Source organism: Hypanus sabinus, chromosome 9 (assembly GCF_030144855.1).
Source record: "Hypanus sabinus isolate sHypSab1 chromosome 9, sHypSab1.hap1, whole genome shotgun sequence".
NCBI lineage: Eukaryota > Metazoa > Chordata > Chondrichthyes > Myliobatiformes > Dasyatidae > Hypanus > Hypanus sabinus.
In genome coordinates, this window is record NC_082714.1 from 133,155,215 (window position 1) to 133,176,174 (window position 20,960).

General features: G+C 37.7%; 1 protein-coding gene and 1 long non-coding RNA gene across 3 annotated transcripts in view; both read left to right on the forward strand.

Annotated features, from left to right (window-relative positions):
• The first annotated feature begins 4,570 nt into the window (after positions 1-4,570).
• Positions 4,571-20,960, forward strand: part of LOC132399824 (uncharacterized) — a 150,032-nt gene continuing 133,642 nt past the window's right edge. For both annotated transcript variants that reach the window (XR_009514101.1, XR_009514100.1), the window contains exon 1: positions 4,571-9,789. This is a non-coding gene — a long non-coding RNA (uncharacterized LOC132399824). The remainder of the gene's footprint in view (positions 9,790-20,960) is intronic.
• On the forward strand, positions 11,788-14,019 carry rh50 (Rh50-like protein). The gene has a single exon (XM_059980620.1). The coding sequence runs from the start codon at positions 11,916-11,918 to the stop codon at positions 13,344-13,346; it is 1,431 nt and encodes a 476-aa protein (XP_059836603.1). The 5' UTR covers positions 11,788-11,915; the 3' UTR covers positions 13,347-14,019.

The following is a 20,960-nucleotide window of genomic DNA, read 5'->3' on the forward strand; positions in this document are numbered from 1 at the left end:
TAAGAGACTTCTGGATAGGGACATGGGGCTTGGAAACGTAGAGGGCTATGGGTAAGCCTAGTTAATTTCTAATGTAAGTACATGTCTGGCACAGCATTGTGGGCCGAAGGGTCTGTATTATGCTGTAGGTTTTCTATGGTCTATAAATAACAAGTCATTGTAAGGCCTGATAAATCCAAGTTATTACATTGTTTCAGGGCCGAAGTATAAAAATTTCAGTGTTAATTTAAAAATATCCATGAAGAAAGTACTTAGTATTTAGTTATATGCTATAAAGTTTGCAATATGCCTACAGAAATTTTAGGATGCATTTGAGAAAATCCAAAATCAGAACACTGAAGAATGTCAATCTTTGTATTTAAAGGTTGGTAAGAAATGGGGAAGGATGCATTTGAAGAGCTTCTTCCACTACCTCAGTCAAACAATGGAGTGCCCTACTCATTACATGTTAACAAATGGATAATAAATAGTACTGGAAGATTTAGAGAAAAATTCACCACAATAAAATAAAGACTCCAAGTGCTAGTTAATAAGACAAGGTTTGTTTCACTGAAATATGCAGGATAGAGGGAGGACTTTGATTAAGGATTTTAGATTTTGAAAGAAATATTGTGAGAACATTTTCTGTTAGTGATAAACTTAGGACAATATGTCATAATGTTAAAATCAGACAAAGGCCATTGAAAGTGTGGAACTCTCATCCACAACTGATAAGTTTAGTTGTGAGATTAACAGATTTTTGCTAACCTTGAGAATTGGGAGATATGAAAGCAAAGTAAGTGGATACAATCACAATAGAGAACAGTCATGTTTTCACTTAATGGTTGCATAGTTTTGAAAGACTGCCAAACCTGCTCCTGTGTCATTTGTCCCTTAGTATAATGAGCATTTTTCTAACTTTACTTCGTACACAGGATCATTACATGTATTCCAAATTATGTGCAGGTTGTACAGATGTTCGAAAAGAAAGGATCAGTAAAAATTTGGAGAACTTGCTTTAAAGGGATATTCATTGAACTTGCAGGAGATCAATGGAGCCTCACTGAGGTTATGTCCAATGCATTTTCTACTGTATTGCAGCTTTAAACTTATCTGGAAATTATTCTTTCCCTTTGAATCAATTAATTTTGGCATTCTCCAATCAAAGTAATATCTATTTTAGTAAATCAATTTTAATGAATCAGCAAATAACAGAATTGTAAATGATTTAACCATACTAATTTAATCAAGATATTTTATACTTTGTTAAATCTGCTATTCTGTGGTTCAACCATTTGTTAACGTTAAAATGATTTAACTGCATTCCATTCGACAAATAAACTGACACCATGTTAATTGTATTTTTTGTGTCATCCACTAATCAATCGCATTTGTTCTTTTCCTTTGGTCAATCACTTAAAACCCATCTTTAAAGAAACAAACTGCAAACAAATCCATTTAAGTAGAATTTTGTGGCTTGATACAACGTGAGTTACAACGTGTGATAAAAGACTACAAAAGGTTAAGATGTCAAATATAAGTATGTAATGCTCTGAGAAGTTTTGACAAGGTAAATAAAAATTGATGAAAAGTTTTTTTAAAAAATCAATGATTCAGCAACCATGGAAAATTAGCTTGACATAATCATTCCAGGAATAAAGAGAATTGAAAAGATTTTGTTTGAAAAGGAGAGATGTCAGTGAGTGGAAGATACCACCCAAAACCATGGGGATGTTTTTAAAATGGATATAATTGGCCACTTTATCCCTTCTCTTTCCCCTTTCTCACCTTCATGACCTGCCCACCTTCTTCAACTTAATCCCTTTGGTTTCCCACCTCCTTACTTTTAGTCCATGGTCTACTGTCCTCTCCTATCAGATTCCTTCTTTTTCAGCCTTTCCTTTGTTTGCCCATCATCTCCCAGCCTCTCACATCATTACTTTTTATCCCCCTCTCCCACCAACCTGCTTTCCCCTCTCACCTGTATTCATGAATCAATGGCCAGCTCTTGCCTCTCCCCCTCCCCTTATTCTATCATTCTAGGGCTGCTGTCCTCTTTCATTCCAGCTATGATGAAGACTCTCAAATGTTGACTGTTCATTTTCCTCCATTGGTGCAGCCTATTCATTTCTCCAAAACTTTATGTGTGTTCTTACAAGTCTCAACAGACTAGATACATTGAAGATGCTTCCCCTGGCTGAGAATTCTAAAAACAGGGGGGTTTTTTGTGTCACAATAAGGGGTAGGCCATTCGGGACAGATGAGAAGAAATTTCGTCATGCAGAAGGTAGTAAAAAGTTTGAAATTTTCTGCTCTGTAGAACTGTGGGGAGTCTATCGCTGAGTCAATCAAAGTAGAGATTTATAGATTTCTTGATATTAAGGAGATCAAGAAATATAGAGATAGTGGAGGAAAGAGGCAGTGATGCAAAAGATCCACCATGATGTTAAAGGAATGGCAGGACAGACTTGCAGAGTCAAGTAGTCTTCTGCTGCTGCTGCTGTTTCTAAGTCCTTATGCTTATATAGAAGCCATCACTGTAGCTTATGGCTTACTTGCTTCAGCCTAGAATAGCTGACCCTGGGAATATTAAAAAGAAAGAAATAATGATATACTCAATGAATGATAAGTATCTGTGAAGAACAAGATTAAACTGTTTCCATTTCAGATTGATAAGCTCTCATCTAAAAACTTTAACAAATAGTCTTGATGGATGCATATGATAGTCAAACAAGACTCATGTATTGCTCATGTGGTTCCATTGTTTAAAAAGGGTTCTAGAAGTAAGCCTAGCAATTATAGACCTGTCAGTTTGACATCAGTGGTGGGCAAATTAATGGAAAGTATTCTTAGAGATAGTATTAATAATTATCTGGAGAGACAGGATCTGATTAGGAGTAGGCAGCATGGATTTGTGCGTGGAAGGTCATGTTTGACAAATCTTATTGAATTTTTTGAAGAAGTTACAAGGAATGTTGACGAGGGTAAGGCAGTGGATGTAGTCTATATGGACTTCAGCAAAGCCTTTGACAAAGTTCCACATGGAAGGTTAGTTAAGAAGGTTCGGTCGTTAGGTATTAATGCTGGAGTAATAAAATGGATTCAACAGTGGCTAGATGGGAGATGCCAGAGAGTAGTGGTGGATAATTGTTTATCGGGATGGAGGCCAGTGACTAGCGGGGTGCCTCAGGGATCTGTTTTGAGCCCAATGTTGTTTGTAATATACATAAATGATCTGGATGGTGGGGTGGTAAATTGGATTAGTAAGTATGCCGATGATACTAAGGTAGGAGGAGTTGTGGATAATGAGGTGGGTTTTCAAAGCTTGCAGGGAGATTTATGCCGGTTAGAAGAATGGGCTGAACGTTGGCAGATAGAGTTTAATGCTAAGAAGTGTGAGGTTCTACATTTTGGCAGGAATAATCCAAATAGAACATACAGGGTAAATGGTAGGGCATTGAGGAATGCAGAGGAACAGAGAGATCTAGGAATAACAGTGCATAGTTCCCTGAAGGTGGAGTATCATGTAGATAGGGTGGTGAAGAAGGCTTTTGGAACGCTGGCCTTTATAAATCAAAGCATTGAGTACAGAAGTTGGGATGTAACGTTAAAATTGTACAAGGCATTGGTAAGGCCAAATTTGGAATATTGTGTGCAGTTCTGGTCACCGAATTATAGGAAAGATATCAATAAATTAGAGAGAGTGCAGAGACGATTTACTAGGATGCTACCTGGGTTTCAGCACTTAAGTTACAGAGAAGGTTGAACAAGTTAGGTCTCTATTCATTGGATCGTAGAAGGTTGAGGGGGGATTTGATCGAGGTACTTAAAATTTTGAGAGGGATAGATAGAGTTGACGTGAATAGGCTGTTTCCATTGAGAGTAGGGGAGATTCAAATGAGAGGACATGATTTGAGAGTTAGGGGGCAGAAGTTTAAGGGAAACACGAGGGGGTATTTCTTTACTCAGAGAGTGATAGCTGTGTGGAATGAGCTTCCTGTGGAAGTAGTAGAGGCCAGTTCAATTGTGTCATTTAAGGTAAAATTGGATAGGTATATGGACAGGAAAGGAGTGGAGGGTTATGGGCTGAGTGCGGGTAGGTGGGACTAGGTGAGATTAAGAGTTCGGCACGGACTAGGAGGGCTGAGATGGCCTGTTTCTGTGCTGTGATTGTTATATGGTTATATGTTATATGATGTAAATTATTTAATTGTCTAATTCACATTGAACCAGCTTTATTTTAAATGAGTCTGCTTTGTTAAGGCTATCATTTTAATGCTTTAGTGCAGAAAGTAATGAAATCAAACTATACTCCATGACGTTGGCATAAAAGTGTTCTTTGTTGATCATGTAAACAAAGGATTAATATTTTTTCCAATTGTTAGACAATGTTGGCAAAATAATGATCAACAGCATCTCATATGAATATTTTGATACTTCCTTACTCATTTTATATAGTGTGATCCCACCCCGTCTCTACAGACTTAACATCAAAACTGATGTTTGATAACAATGATAATAGCTCAAACTTCATATGTTATTAATGATGTCATCGGACATCTTAAGTCAGATATGAAACTGAATTTTATTTATATCTTATGTCGTACATGTTTAGTAACCAAATAAATATAACTGCTACTTACTCATATATAGGCAAATATGTATATAAGTACATGTAAATCAAATAAATATGATACATCAAGTTTATAACATCTCTTTATTTAAAAGTGAAGGTACACAATGTCAACTGCCTTCACAATTGCATATACCATAATTTAAATAAAAACTGAAACTGCTAGAATTAAACACCATCTGTAACTGTTTTAGCTTTGAATGTAGAATCTTGCCAGACATTATTTACACAAGGTACAAAATCGCATCAAGTGAAAACAAATCGGACTGATGGAACAGTTTCTCCTTTACAATACATGACCAGAATTGTACAACAGATACATCCCTTATAATGATTATACTGTTTTCAGAGCATTAGATACAAAGCAGGAAACTCAATCTCCATTATTTACTACTTTATATTTTTATAGATGTGGGTTGTTCAGTCCAAAACGATGTATCCAAAAGTTGTTCTGTGCTCTTCACTCTAGGAGCAAAATATACCTCAATCTAAAAACACTTCAATTGTGTTCTCATAAAAGTATAAAACATATTGTATTTTTAACATTGGATCATATTACTATTTAACCAAATAACCAAAGGCTTAATGAAACATTCTACTAGAATATGAATATGGAGCCAGAAATCAAATTGTGACCTCACTGTGCCCCAGAATGCTGCAATCATCTTCACTGTTATCATTCACAGATTTTTTTTACGACTACTGGAACTAAAAAATATTTCAAGCTTGCTACCGTTTGAAGCTGTTTTTGTATTAACTTTAGAGCTTTCCTTTTTAACAATTGATTCTCAGTCAATGTTTAATCAACTAAACTATCTGAATTTGTCCATTGAACCAGAGCAGTCTTTGGTCTCAAAGGTCACCATTGTTTAATGATGAAGTAAAGACTGGTTGACAAGTTACTTCATGAAATGCAAGCATAAATGGAACTGGGCACATACATGATCAAGTGTCCCCTAATGGTCTCTATGTCAATTATATATAAATGCAATTGTATAAAATTGTCCATTGACTCTACATGGGCAAAATTAAAGCAATTTCAAGTGATTCTGATTCTGTTCTGAATGACATGAAACCCAGGTCAACACTTCAGCTTAGTGAATTGTGGGGTAGTAAGCATTTACAGTATTTGGAAGAAGGGACATGTGAATGAATTTGATTCCTCATTGGGTGAGGAATCTTCAGAGATTATGAAAATCAGCAGTGTGGACATCTTCCAGGAAACTACCACAACAGAGTTATCAATGCACTTAGAAAAAGAGGAAAATAGTCCTGAGAAGAACCAAAGTAACTGCTGCTCCATGTACGAGGGGGGGTGATTGATAAGTTCATGGCCTAAGGTAGAAGGAGTCAATTTTAGAAAACCTAGCAAATTTATTTTTCGCCCTCCTCTAGTGTTGTCACCATGTCCTCGTGGACCTCCTTGGCTGATAAGCCCTTGAGACTGAGATAGCAGATGACTGCACAAAGGCTGATGTTGTCCATTTTCTCAAACAGTGCTTACTTGCAATTCTCAATTACCTGAAATAGAAATACCACAAAAGTTATTAACTATAAACTTTCTGCATAATCACTCAGAGTTGAACTGCATGTGCATATAACAAGAGCTGTATAATTCATCTCCTTCTACCTTAGGCCACAAACTTATCAATCACCCCTGCTGTGGACCACTTTCTGGAGGTCCAAGACCCCTTCAAACTTAGGATTAATCACCCCTTGATTTGTTCTGATACTTCCACCACAAATGTTGTCTGACTCACTATTTTCAAGTATTCTATTCTCATTTCAGACTTTCAGTGGCAGTATATTTAAAGTATGAAAGAAAGCTTCAGCAATAAATTATTTGAGCCAAGAATGGAGACAAATATTACACATTGGAAGAAGTCAGGTTTTGTGATAGAGAGATAAAAATTAAGAGTTCAATTGATAAATAAGGAGACCAGGTAACATGCTGAATTTCTGAATAGGCTAATTCAGCCTGAGGTATAATCTCATGTGAAGAATAACAAATCATGCAACATACTGTATGTCAGTGATAATAAACCTGATTCTAACACAGAAACTGATTCTAAGGGTGCATTGTACCAAAAACATTTCACCAGTTTGAGCTTTTGGATTAATATTTCAGAATATGCAAAGATCCTCATTCAGCTTGTAAACATTAGACAGTATTATTATTGCTATGCTTAAGTTGTATGGAATTATAGAAATTTAAGTTATTCCATTTACTGCATCATAAAATATACCACCAGTTCATTATCAATTAACCTTAAATCCAATTCAATTAATTTTTTTACACTTTATGCACAAACTGCAGGGTGGACTCTGATGATAAGAAAAATAATTTTGAAATTTTTCCAATACAAAAATAAAATTTCAATTGTACTATACAAGGGGTGATCGATAAGTTTGTGGCCTAATGTAGAAGGAGTCAACTTTAGAAAACCTAGCATATTTATTTTTCAGCGTAGCCCCTCCTGCATTTACGCACTTAGTCCAGACGTTGTGGAGCATCCAGATCCCTTCTTTGTAGAAGTTGGCATCTTGGACTTTCAGAAAGTGGTCCACAGCAGGGGTGATTGATAAGTTTGTGGCCTAAGGTAGAAAGAGATGAGTTATACAGCTCTCATTACATGCAAGTGCAGTTCAACTCTGAGTGATTATGCAGGAAGTTTGAAGTTAACAACTTTTGTGGTATTTCTGTTTCAGATAATTGAAAATTGCAAGTAAGCACTGTCTGAGAAAATGGACAGCATCGGCCTTCGTGCAGTCATCCACTAGCTCGGTCTCAAGGGCTGATCACCCAAGGAACTCCACGAGAACATGGTGGCAACACTAGGGGAGAGTGGAAAATAAATGTGCTAGGTTTTCTAAAATTGACTACTACCTTAGGCCATGAACTTATCAATCACCCCTCGTATTTACCTTGGACTATTTATCCAGTGTGGAGTTCCACTGTGTAGTATAGAATAAAAGCCTATGTGGGATCCATGACTGCAATAACATAGTAAATCTCAGTCAAAGCACTGTATACAGCTCTGTTAGCCTATATTTTCCCACAGTTTAGAAAACAAAATACAGAAATTGCTAGTCTTAGCTTTTATCCAATGTGCATGGTCAACCATCAAATATCTACAGGATTGGATCTTCTAGATGATTCCACATGAAAATAACCTGTTGTCATTGCCAAGGCACACAAATGCTTTATGACAATACGAGTGGAGAACTTGTAGATGTATATTCCGAGACACTTATCAATGCTAGAAGGAAAAAGACAACGGTGAGACATGTTAAAGCTATGGTTCATGTACATCGGTGAGATTTCAAGGTGTTTTTTTTTAAAAGTTGGGCAGAATAAGAAGTGCAAACTTTAATGCAAAAACACCAGGAGGTATATTATACAAATGCAAGAGTGAGAGAGAGCTGCCATGTAAAAGGTGTTGGCTTTTTAAAGAGATGTTCAACTAACATTCTATTGTTTTGAAAAAAAGTAAGCTATTTTCTGTATTCTTGAACTATCTGTTCTGCCTCAATACAGCTGTTAAAAACAAAGTCATTGTTGTTCTTGCACTTTACCATCAACAGTAAAATAATTAACAACAAAAAATCTGCAGATACTAGAATCCTGAAATAAAATGATTAAAAAATGCTGGAAATGCTAAGCAAGTCATGTGGTATCAGTGGAAAGAAAAACTGTTCTCATTTTAGTTTTGGGGTCCTTCATCGGATTATTTGTAAAGAGGGATTGTGTGGCTGTGATACAAAATTTATATTAAGGACTCGGAAATTGGAAACTGTTGAAATGGCAGAGGGTATCTGAAGTGTTATTGATGTAAGTGGGAATGGACAAGTCCAGTGCAAGGACATAGATGAGTTAAATTTACATAGCATCTCCTATACTCTCATGTTCACCAAGAAAATCATAACAAGTAATTACTTTTGAAGCACAATCATTGCTGTTCCAGAAGCAAATTAACTGTCTTGTTCATGCATACAAAAGCTTCTTTCCTCTGACGACTACACCTTCTGACAATATAGCATTTCCTAACTATAGTACTATGTTTTTCCACAGATAATCTAATTATAGCCAGAACTGGGACCTACCAATGATAATGCCAGGAAAAGAAATTCAGAAGGGAAGATTAGGGAAATGCTAATTTGAACCCTGAAGAGGACTTCTAAATTCTAAATTTCATTGGTGAAAGTGGCTAAGGTGGCAAAAAAGCAACAGTTGAGGATTCGAACTCTTAAATGTTAAAATATGAGGAAGATAGGATTCAGAAGACTGATAAGGAGAAATCATATTTCAATTTGTTAGTGAATAGCATTAAATAATGATTGGGAAATTTATTTTGTAACCATGCCGAAAGCAAATAGGCTAGATGATGGATTCCTATATAGGTAACTTTTTCAAATATTTACTCCTAAATGAGGTCTAACTTGTTACAAAAACAACATTAAGATTAAAGACTGTTAAAGTGACTGCTAGCCCAAGGCTAGCAACATTGGAGGGAGGTATGACTTAGGTGGGCTAGGTGGTTTGAGAGGAAGGGCCTCTGCATGCAGAAGGTGGACAGATATGATATCCTGATCTTCAGAAGAATCATAGAGAATGCAAATTAGGGAGAGGGATAGATGTAATGGTAAGAAGTGTCTTGATTGGAATAAAAACTTACATGTTTGCGGTGAACTACATATACCTGTCTGGACACGCCCCCCTCCTCCCCCCCCCCCGCTGACTGTTTCTGTGGCTCCTCCCACATACCGTGGCTCCTCCCACAGACCCCTGTATAAAGGCGATTGGAGGCACTGCTGCTCCCTCAGTCTCCAGGATGTTGTGCGGTGGTTGCTTGCTGCTGACTGTGCTTTCTTCCAGCCAATAAAAGCCTACCCTGACTCACGTCTCTGAGAGTTATTCATGGTGCATCAATGTTGTCATTTTCCTTTAACGAAATTTCTGGTTCACCTAAATCAGGCGTTCACTGCCTTTTTTTTATGCCATAGACTGACCCCAGGCTGGCAAAACGGGACCGAAATCTTAACCATCAGTCAAGTAATCTACTTGGACAGAAACCATTGTGACTTCCAGAGAAATTATGGATTTGTGTAATTACAGAAGCTTCACCTTTGCCCGTAAATTATTGAGTGACATGGACTTAATGAGAAAGAGGAAGTGGGTAAGGATCAAGAACACCTAAAATTATCACATAGTGAAAGGGTGTGAATAAATAGCCGTAATCGGTCAGTGAAAAGTCAATCAGCTCCTTTGGACAGTGCAAAGAGTGGAAAATGGGAGGCACTTTAAGCATGTACGATTATCTAAGAGAATATAAATTTTAGAGCCACTTAATAATGATTATCGTTCTTCTTGCACGGTAGTTTGAAAAAAAAGAACTCTTTGAACTAAAAATCAAATAATTTACTTACCATTCCCAGTCGCCATGCTAGGAATACACGCCAGATATTCATGTTTATATTGACGTCAGAAAAAGGCAGACTGAAAACACGTGTTTGTTCAATACCACTAGTAAACTCTCTTTATTTAAGATACTCAGCAAGTTGACTTTGTCCTCACGGTTGATCAACAAAGAATGAAGTGGGCAGTACTGCCGGAAGGACAGTCATCCTCACACCTCTGCGCTGTGCATTACGGCGTTTGTGGTTGAATGGGACTGGCGGATGGAAACGTCTCCATCAAAAGAGGTGTAAGGAGTTAGGTTCCTCCGCTAGCCTGCAGATCACCCTTTGGCAAGGTTAGCAACCACTCCCCCCCCCCCCCCAATCAGGGTCCTGTAAAGCCACAGCAGCATCCTGCTTGTGCGACCACTGATGCCAGGCATAACAATCTCTGAAGAGTACAGTACTGATCATGGCTGGGGTCACCCGTCTTGTAAAGATTCTACCCGGAAGAAGGCAGGGGCAAGCCACCTGGCAAAATTTACCAAGAAAAGTCATGGAAAGATCATGATCGCCCAAGTCATACGTCACAACACATAACCAACGAACGACAGCTGAGTGGCAAGAGCCGCAGAAACGCACGGCTCATCCAATTGTCGGCGGAGTGTTGTTTCGTAACATCTGAGACTTCTTTAGCAAGATTGAGTTGCATCTGCGGAATTCATTACTACAGACGGCCGCGGAGGTCAAGTCATCGAGTGTATTTAAAGCAGAGATTAATAATTTCTTAAGCAGTAACGGGGCCAAAGTTTACGGCGAGAAGGCAGGAAAATGGGATGAGAGGGATAATAAATCATCTATGATGGAATGGCGGCGCAGATTCAATGGGCGGAATGGCTTAATTCTACTCCTATGTTTTAAGGTCTAACTTATGAAAGGTGTTATATAAGTGGAAGTGTTTTTTTCATTGCTCTGTGCTTCGTTGAAGATCAGACGTTTGATATGACTATTTCCATGCAATGCCGCCGGTTTTGCCGACCACAGCTTAGCATCCCAAAAGAAGCGATGAGGTTCGGTTCATACAAGAAATTGACACTTCAACCGTCTCCCCAACATTTTATAGCAGTGCAAAAAGTCTGCAATAAATGCTTATAATGACTTATAAGCACATAAATCTCCACCGATTATTATCAATGCAACCATTAGGCAATTCAATCATGAACACGCCAAGGCCTTTCTTCAAGTGGTGTAGCTAAGTTCTGGCTTCCATTTCAGTAGACATTATGCTCCATATATAACAGATTATATAATCGCTGTCATCTGGTACCATGGACTCCGACTTACCGCGATGGGTGATAAACTGACCACGAAGAGTGGTGGAGGCAAGCTGGCATGAAGAAACTATACAGCAACTTCACAAACATTCCAGACTACTAATGAAAGCAAATCTTCCACAATCCAGTTCAAACCGCTGCTGGGAGTCCGACTGCTCTGGAAACAGGAAAGAGTCTGCCTCGGGTAGAAATAATTAAAGATCCACTTCGAAAAGTACTTTGTTAACTAGCGTTCTAAAGATTCGCACAAAGTCTGGCTGGTCGTTGACCAGTCCGCCGTAACACTTTAGAAAGTAATTTTTTTGGGGGGGTGGGGGAGCAGTCTAAACAAGAAAGCAAATAATTTATTATTTATACTTTTTAACTAATGAAAAGATAAGCGGGGTGTAGTGAATGAGCAAAGTTCAAGTCACGTGCTCCCTTCGGGATATAAAAGTGCTGTTTCAGGTGCCCTTTCCAGACAGCGGCTAGGACGCGAAGACAACACCAGGCTGGTGCACAGTGACCGGTGGTAAAGCAGCTGAAACCGCTGCACAGCCCGCGAGCTTTTGCTGTACAACCTCAGGGGGGAGATGTCCACTGTACGGTGCCGACTGCCCTTCCTAGTGATATTCCTGGAAGGGATTTTACTTGTGCTGATCGCACTGTTTGTGACATATGATGACCACTCCGATGCTGCCGCCCAGGGCAATGGGACTGATCACAGCCGTAACCAACTCTATGCAATCTTCCCTGTTTTCCAAGACATTCAGGTGATGATTTTTGTGGGCTTTGGACTCCTCATGGGCTTCCTAAAAAAGTACGGTTACGGAGGAATTGCCTTCAATTTCATGATAGCAGTGTTTTCCGTTCAGTGGGCTCTGCTAGTGCAAGGCTGGTTCTATCACTTCTACCACGGCAAGATCCACATCGGGGTATATAACCTGCTGACGGCTGAAACCGTCTGTGCCACTGTCATGATCTCCTTCGGAGCCGTGCTCGGCAAAACCAGCCCCGTGCAGATCCTCATTCTAGCCCTTCTGGAAGTCCCTATATTCACTGCAACAGAGTGGATTATTATAGAACTGCTAAAAATCAAGGACGTCGGGGGCTCTATCACCATCCACTTGTTTGCTTGCTATTTCGGTCTAAGTGTCACCACGGTGTTATACAGACCTGGTTTAAAGGACGGGCACAAGGACGAAGGGCCAGACTATAACTCAGATAAACTGGCCATGCTGGGGACCCTGTTGCTCTGGGTCTTCTGGCCAAGTTTTAACTCAGTCTTTGCATCGACTGGGGACGCCCAGCATCGCGCTGTGCTCCACACTTACATAGGGCTCAGCTCGTGTACCCTCACCACCTTCGCTATATCCAGCCTACTGGACAAGCGAGGCAAAATTAACATCGCTCACATCCAGAACGCTGCCTTGGCCGGTGGCGTGGCGGTGGGCTCCGCTGCTGACATGATGGTCACTCCAGCCGGGGCATTCACCTTAGGGTGCATCGCGTCCGTCCTCTGCACGTTGGGATTTAAATACTTGACACCTTTTCTGGCGAAGAGACTCAAAATCCAAGACGTATGTGGCATCAATAACCTGCACGGCATTCCCGGCTTCATAGGGGCGATAGGCGGCATTGTGACTATCCTATTAACAAACGATGAGATGTACGGCCACGGCTTGTATGATACCTTCCCCGAAAGAGTCCCCAAGCAAGGGGACGAGAGGCTGGCCGAACTGGTCCGGGTGCTCCCGCAGCTGAAGGCTGGAAGTGGGCGAACCGCATGGGAGCAAGCACAGTATCAAATGGCGGCAATAGGTGTGTGCTTAGGCATCGCCGTCCTGGGAGGCACCATCACCGGCTTCATACTGAAACTACCCTTCCTAGCTCAGCCAAAAGACGAGTATTGCTTCAACGACGGCCCTTATTTTGAAATGCCAGAAATGGAAGAGAAAGAAGAATTTGAATTTAGTGATAAAAATAATGCGAACAACAATCAACGTCTTAAATTTCCGGTTTGATCTCAACTCCTTAGGATGCACGTGCATCGATCTTGCGTCTGTTTTCTGGACGTGCGGCGGTAGAAACACATGCTGTGGTCTGCCTATTTTAAGCTAATTGTCCAATGCTTTTCCAGATATACTTATTAAAGAGAAGCCTTTAACCTGAATTGAGTTCAAAATTACTGTTTGGCACCGCGGAACGCCTCATATTATAAGTGATTGAAAAATCAGGACGTGCTCACTCCTCCAAAAATCATTCACAACTCCTGCGTATTCTTATCTGAGCTTTAGACTAAAACATTACTCGGAATGTGAATCAGAAAATGTTTCTCATACTTGTTTAAAAATGATTTGCTGTATTTTCCCACCTACAACATACGGCGAATGAGACATAAATTTACAAGTCTGTGGTACCTGCTTCTTAACACGCTGTGACACGCTAATCATAAATGTCAATCTCAATGCTTCCTGCCAGGCCAACTCTGTCCAGATGAGCCATTCAGCCAGTACTTGTGTGAGAGTGAGTTTCCATTTTTCCTTTTTATAAGTCAGTAACTGATTGCTCTTTAACTTCACACTATAAGATTTTAATGGCGACTTTTTAGACAAGACAAAATTAAAAGAATTCTATTTGCAATGAATAAGGTAATGAATAGTTTTAAGAATTTCAAATAAAGTTGTTCAAACACAATGATTCAGAGTGTTCAGTAATTTCCTGGGTACAATGTTTCCAACAATTTTTTAAATGTAACTGATTATGCTTCAGTATTCCTTTACTCAAATATGTAAATATATCTATTTTGACTTTGTTCTCCCTGCACCTTTGCCTAAAAGGTGCAGTTCTGCAGGATCTTCCAGAATATTCCACAAATAACCATGCTTAATGTGCAAACCTAGATAATGAATATTGGCAGTGTATTCAGTTCACCATGGGAGTGAAGTTTGTATCCATGCCATGTCCTGTCATTAACTTGATGTAAAACCAGTCAGTCCATGCATTTTCCAGCCTCTCGCTTCCACCAATGTCACCTCCCCATTTCAGTCCTGACACCATCTCATCGTTTATCTTCTGTAGGAGTCACAGAAATATTAACATCAAGGAGTAAACATACCACAGACTGAAACCAAACCTGGTGTCTCCTGATGTTTCCAAATCAAATTGCATCATATTTGCCAACTGAATCTTCAAGGTGACTTTCCTTTATTTCTCTTTTACATTGCCCTCTCTTTGCCCTTAAGGCCTGTAGCTTCTGTTTTCAGACCCTGTAACTCTGTAAGTTGTCAGCAATTGTATCAAAACATAATTAAAATATAATTCAGATCACTTCCTTATTGGTTATGATTAATCTTCCATCTCTCTTCATTTCATTCTGCATTTAACACCAGCTTTTTTCACTGCAAAAATTTAAAGTCAGCTGTTTTCCCCCTTTCACTCGTCATATTCATGGCCCCATTCCAGCTGTCCCAGTTCCGTACAATACTGACCACTCATCATGAACATTTTGCTGGCTTTAAAGTGCATTGGGAAGTCTTGAAATCATGTAAGTTGCTATGTAAATGAATGTATGTCTTCAGAGATTTGTTATTCTGTTGGTTTGTATGAAAACATTTATGCTAAATTTGCACATTCTTCTTTAGCATTTCTCCCCATAGTTCAGGAACTTTAAAAATGTTTCTATCTTTGTATCTTATCCATTTTAAATTTTGTTTAAAGTTATTGTACTAATTGCTTATTGTCTTTCTCCCAAATAATCTAGGTGAATCAAATATGAAACCATATGGTGTCCAATATACTATGGAGACCTAAATATTATGGCATCAGACAAAGCTACTCTACCCATGTAGCTGTGCCTATACTTAAGGCAGTGTTTGCTCCAAAATTTTATACTGATTTCTTTTTTTATGAGCTTTTTTTCTCTTCTTCATTTGATGATTCATTTCTCTTTTAATGCCATGACCGATCTACTTCAGCATTCATTTGACCAGCACCAACATTCTACGTTGATTAAATGAACCATTTTTCTAACATTAGCTTCTCTAACCCATAACATACACTATTGACTCAGAAATAATTTCTCATCACTTTCCCTCTCAGTCAAATCCGCACCTTTACTCTTCAGTGTTCCAGTGAATACAGTACTAGATTTTCTAGTTTCTCTCTTATCATAACTTTTCAGCCTCCTGAATCTATAAAGCTTTAGAGATCTGTCAGTTTTCCCCCTGTAGCTGACAGATTTCTGATATGCGAGAAAAGAAACTTACCATTTTCTTTGAGGAAGCTATGAGGAAGAACCTTACTATTTTCAGTGAAGAGTCTTTGCTTCCATTACTGCAGATTTAAGCTGACTACTTTTTACATTAATCATCCAAATCTCTGTGTACTTCTTTTTCAGACAAAGATATACTAGAGTTCTGATTTCTCTGTTGTTATTGTAGTTCTGTTTGACTTTCTTTTCCCTAAATTTTCATTCCTTAGCTTTCTTTGTACCCTATACATTTCAAATTTTCTTTAAAGTTATTATGTGATTTGCTTGTGAGTTGCTATCTTTACTGTCCTTTACCTGTTGTCTGCCTTTTGAATTACTTAGCTGGATGTTCTTAAGAGTCTTTCTAAGTCTGTATAGATTTTACATATAAGATTGGATGTTAAATTTATTTTGGATTTAACATGCTCTATTTAACAAGCTTACAGGTAAATTTTGGTTATTGACATTTCCTTTCCTTGTGAAAACAGTTATACCTTATTATGTGCATTTTAGTAAATATATTTTAGCTATCTTCTCCGATGGTACAATGTGTGGATTCAAATTGTGTTGGTTAATCACAAAATAATGGAATATAATCAAATCATAACAAAATAAGTTCCACCAGCCTAATAATAAGATGTTAAGCAATAACTTCAGAACTGAATTGCTAGGAAATTCTATTTCTGATACATTCACTCAGTTCCAATTCTATTCTCATTACAGAGTACTTTATCAAACATTAACTAGAAGACATAGAATGGTGTTTACTATATCACGTCTTCTCCCACAATACTCTTAACAATGTAGTCCATTTTGGAAATATAATTTGTGTGAACTAGCTACGAAAAAATATTCATCAACATAGCTTCTCTAACCACAGTGTACGTGATTTCCTATTCCTCTCTCAGATACTTCCACTCTATATCATATTACAAGGCAACTTTGATCAGCATATTCATGAAAAAAGATAATTCTACGATGGGGAAATGTTTTTTTTTCTTTTTTTAAAATTTAATTTTGGATTGTAACATTGATTATTATTAAACTATTTGTTTGCTGATGTTGATCTGTTGAGATGGGGGCCCCGTTTTCCCAGTATATCAATATTCATTTTCACTGGCTTGCTATAAGTAGCTGAAAAGGAAAGTGTTAAACAGGCATACATCATGTTGTAATTGCTTGATAATGTGAACATCACCCTGATGAAATTATTCCACGATACCGTATATTTGTTCTCCACTCTGAATACTAGTGTTTACTAATAAACCTTAGTTGCCCATAGAGAGGCCAGCTGAAATATTTTAATTTTGTAGTTCAGATGATATCCCTATACTGTGGTTTTATAGAAGGTGTTAACAGAGAGCTTAAAATTAAACACATTTGAACTCACTTGCTTAAAGCTGGGAAGCTCTCCAAGTCAAAACCTTGATACAATGGAATGTTCTTAACTAGATAGCATGTTAAAAAATCCTACAGTGCTGCCATTTGGTTTGGCAAGTTGAAAGTTGATTGCCACATCTGTAAAAGGGCCAAGTCCCAAAAAAAAATATGAATGTTTATTAGAGCACTAACTACTAATTACATAACTGGAATGCAAGGAGTGTGCCAAAGTTCAAGGTACTTGACCTTTAATAATTTATTATTTCCACAATCAGTGCCTATAATCTTCTAAATAAGCTGCCCTACACACACCTTCAAATGTAAGATTCCACCATGCAGAAGTAGATAAATATATGAACACACATTATCAAGTTAGTCCACAATATCCATACACAATATAATTAAAAGTGAGTCAAGATGGATTAAACAGATTTCAACAGGACTTTTGCCCCTTTTGTTGCCTCACAACCCAGTGACCTAGGTTCACTCCTGACTTCTGGTGTGTTCATTGTGAAGCTTTTCCTCTGACCATGTGTATTTCCATTGTGTTTCCAGCTTTCTGCTATGTACTAAGGGTTAGATTGGGGTTGGTACGTTAAATGGTCACTGTAAAAATGTGTTATGGTGCAGAGTTGTTTGGAATGCAGAAAGAATAGGTTATATAGAAAATTAACAGTGGAATAGAATTGCATTGTGAGCCTGCCTAACAAAATGGGACTGAATGCATCATAAGAAATAAGGAAAAGGTCTGTTCTCATTGGCTATGCAGTTAGAGCTCAGTAAATCCACCCAGCTGCTGCTTTGCTCTGAGTAAAGGATGATTTACAAGAACTGGTGTTGTATTGATTACATCAATAGAAAATTCCTGAGAGTTATTTCATTAGAAGCTGCAATGGTATATCAAATAAGAAGTCTTAAACAAAGCAAAAAAATAGTGCAATAATTCTCAATAAACAAAACATTTGTGAGACAGCTTTCTAGTTCAGCAGTTTGTATAAGGGAAGAGATTAATTTATACGTTGTGCTGTGTTTTACCTAAAAAAAGAAAGTGAGTTTGAAACTTAGGGTCTTGGGTTTAATCAAAGCAAACTATAAAGGCACGTGGTATGATATGACTATGGTACACTGATTAACTTTTATCAAAGGATTTGAAAGGGAAAAAAACAAGTTATTTAAAAAAAATTAATTAAAGGTTTATAAGCGGTCCTTATCTCTTTAGGACAAAAAAGTATCAACAGGAAAAATAGTCCATCAGTGGCTATGAAAATAAGTTATTGATATCAATGGGAAAGAAAAATATTGCCACAAAAGTGGACCTAGTAAGTAAGGCTGAGAATTGGGACCTATTACTTAAGAAGTGGTGAGTAGCAACTTAGAACAGAATTCTAATGTTATCCAGAGTCAACACAGATTTATGAAAATTGAATCAGCTGTGATATATCTATTAGATTTTTCTGAATTTGTTATTGTCAGGTTTTTTGAGGGAGACCAGCTATTGTGGTATATTTAGACTTTGATGAGTTGTCACTAAAGGGGTTATTGATCAAAACTAGCACACACTGTAATGGGAGCAACATACAGTTTCTCAGTGAGGGCTGGTTAATGGACAGAAGATAGAGTGCAGGAATAAACTGGTCATTTATGAGATAGGAGAGTGTGAACTTGTAGCATATTGAATGGATTCAGCTGATTTTCTATCTATATCTATGAGTCAGTGGATGAGGTAACCAAGTTTGTGAACAATACAAAACTGAATGTCAGTATGAGCTGTGAGTAGCTTTCAAAGAGGCTTCAAGGAGATAAAGACAGGGCAAGTGAATTAAAAAGCATGACAGATGGAACATAATGTGAAAAAATGAGAGCTCATACACCTTGTTAGGAAAGAATAGAAATGGTCAAATATGCAACATTGTAATGCTCAGAGGAAGCTGAGTGTCCTTGTTCATGAAATCCTGTAAGTTAACATCCAAGTAAGCAGGCAATTAGGAAGATAAATGCTATTGGAAGTGGATTTGATTACAAAAGATCATCTCACTCCAACTCTATGGAGTTGTGGTGAGTCCATTTCTCTGGCTATCCTATATAAGGATGGATATACTTATAAACGTTTGTACGTAGAAGGAATGCACTGTAAGTTTACTGATTGACTGCTAGGTTAGTGAGCTAGGTTAGTTCAATGAGAAATGATGTAGATTGTTGTATGTTCCTCTCTCTACATCAGGAAAAACTTTCTAATAGGGCTTGTCAGGGTAGATGCAGGTTTGACATTTTGTTGGGTGGGAGTCTTGAATTAGGATTGTAGTTTTGTAATAAGCCATTCGAAACACTAAATGAGAAAAGTCACACTAGAACTTCTTGGAATTCTTGGAATTGTCTTCTAAAGAGGGCTACAAAATTTCTTCCTCAATATATTCAAGAGAGTGGTTGATTGATTTTTAGATTTTAAGGGAATATTGGATTGAAGCATGAAAATGACTGAGGTAAGCGCCTTGATTTGAGTGAGTGGCAAAGCAATAATGGCTTCACAGAGAGATTAGATTCAAGAATGTTTCCCTCAGGTTGGAAGGTAGCAAGTAAAACCCTGCAGTTTAAGAAGGAAGGAAGAGAGTATAAAAACATAACTATAACTAGATAGCCTCACATGAGTTTTAAGGAAAATTCTGGAATCTATTATTTGAGAAGTGATAACTAGCAACTTAGAACATAATTTTAGAACTATCCAGAGTCAACACCAATTCATGAAAGTAAAGTGGAAGAGCTACTCCTACTTCTGTTCCTTATTTTGTCATGATTGTATGTAAATCAGACAACATCCACATTTAGGAAAACTGAGTCAGATACATGACTGCCCATCAAAATATGTTTAGTTGACGGATACATTAACTCTGTTTCATAGCCTACTTGACCCTGCTAAATTTTCTCAGGATTATCTGGTTCATTTTTTGCCTTTTCAGCAGCTGTGGTATTTTGCTTTTTAATTAAAGTAGAACTACCATGCTGTTACAGAGTTATAAGGTGAAGTATTGCTTTCTGAAAGAGCTTGCATGGTCAGAATGCCATTGCATAAATCCATATTAATTTTGAGTATGTATTTGCAAATTTGAAAACCTACATCCAAAGCAATTCAATAGAGAAACCTTATCAGTTATGTACTAATGAGCTATAGTTAAAAAGTCCATAGGTCACTGGATTTCTGAAGCAAGTAGAGGAACCCTTTCAACTTGTTCTGCAAAATCGAGGTGATGAAATTTTGGAGGAGCTGGGTGTGGGAGGGGAAGCAGCAAATACAGACTTTTGGTTAAAGGGTCAAACTGGTTTTGGATTTAGCTAAATCATCATTCGATTTTTGTCTAGCAGACAAAATGCTGGTGTTTGTTGTTGTTATTCCCTTATTATTACAGTTTTATTTCTCCAAATCAGTTTAGATAGCAGTTTGTCAGGGGATGTTGAAGTATGAATATCACAGTAATACCTAAATAAATACTGGTTAGCCAATTTTCTTCTATATGTTGATGTCACCAAGAAACATATAATCAGATTACTTAATAATGTATAAATTATTTTAAGTCAAAGATACTTACTTAGCTGCTTTGACAAAAGTTTTAGATTCTGAAAGGTATCTTGGTATAAACCAAACATGTTAAGTAGTATTTTGTATGACCAGGGGTTAGATGACAGCAGTTATTTTCAAAAATCTCATTAAGTCACAGACAATCATCTTGGCTAGTTTGATATAGTAAGTGTGTTCTGTTAGAAAACAAATAATTTTTTTTTAAAGACTGAAATGCAATGTCAAAGAAAGGAAGAAACTGATGAATTGCAAAATACTAAATTTGTTTTGATGGACATAGCAATTCAGTCACACACACATTTCACTTGGTCCTGGCCGATTTGTTTCCCTGAAACTGTAAATCAGCAGGTTTCACCAAAACTTACACAATCAGCCATTGATAATTTATAGCAAGGTTTCCCTTGAATTTTAGGAGCTTAAAGTGAGACGTAAGTA

Coding starts and splice junctions, on each gene's coding strand:
- rh50 (XM_059980620.1), top strand. CDS start 11,916: ATGTCCACTGTACGGTGCCGACTGCCCTTCCTAGTGATATTCCTGGAA.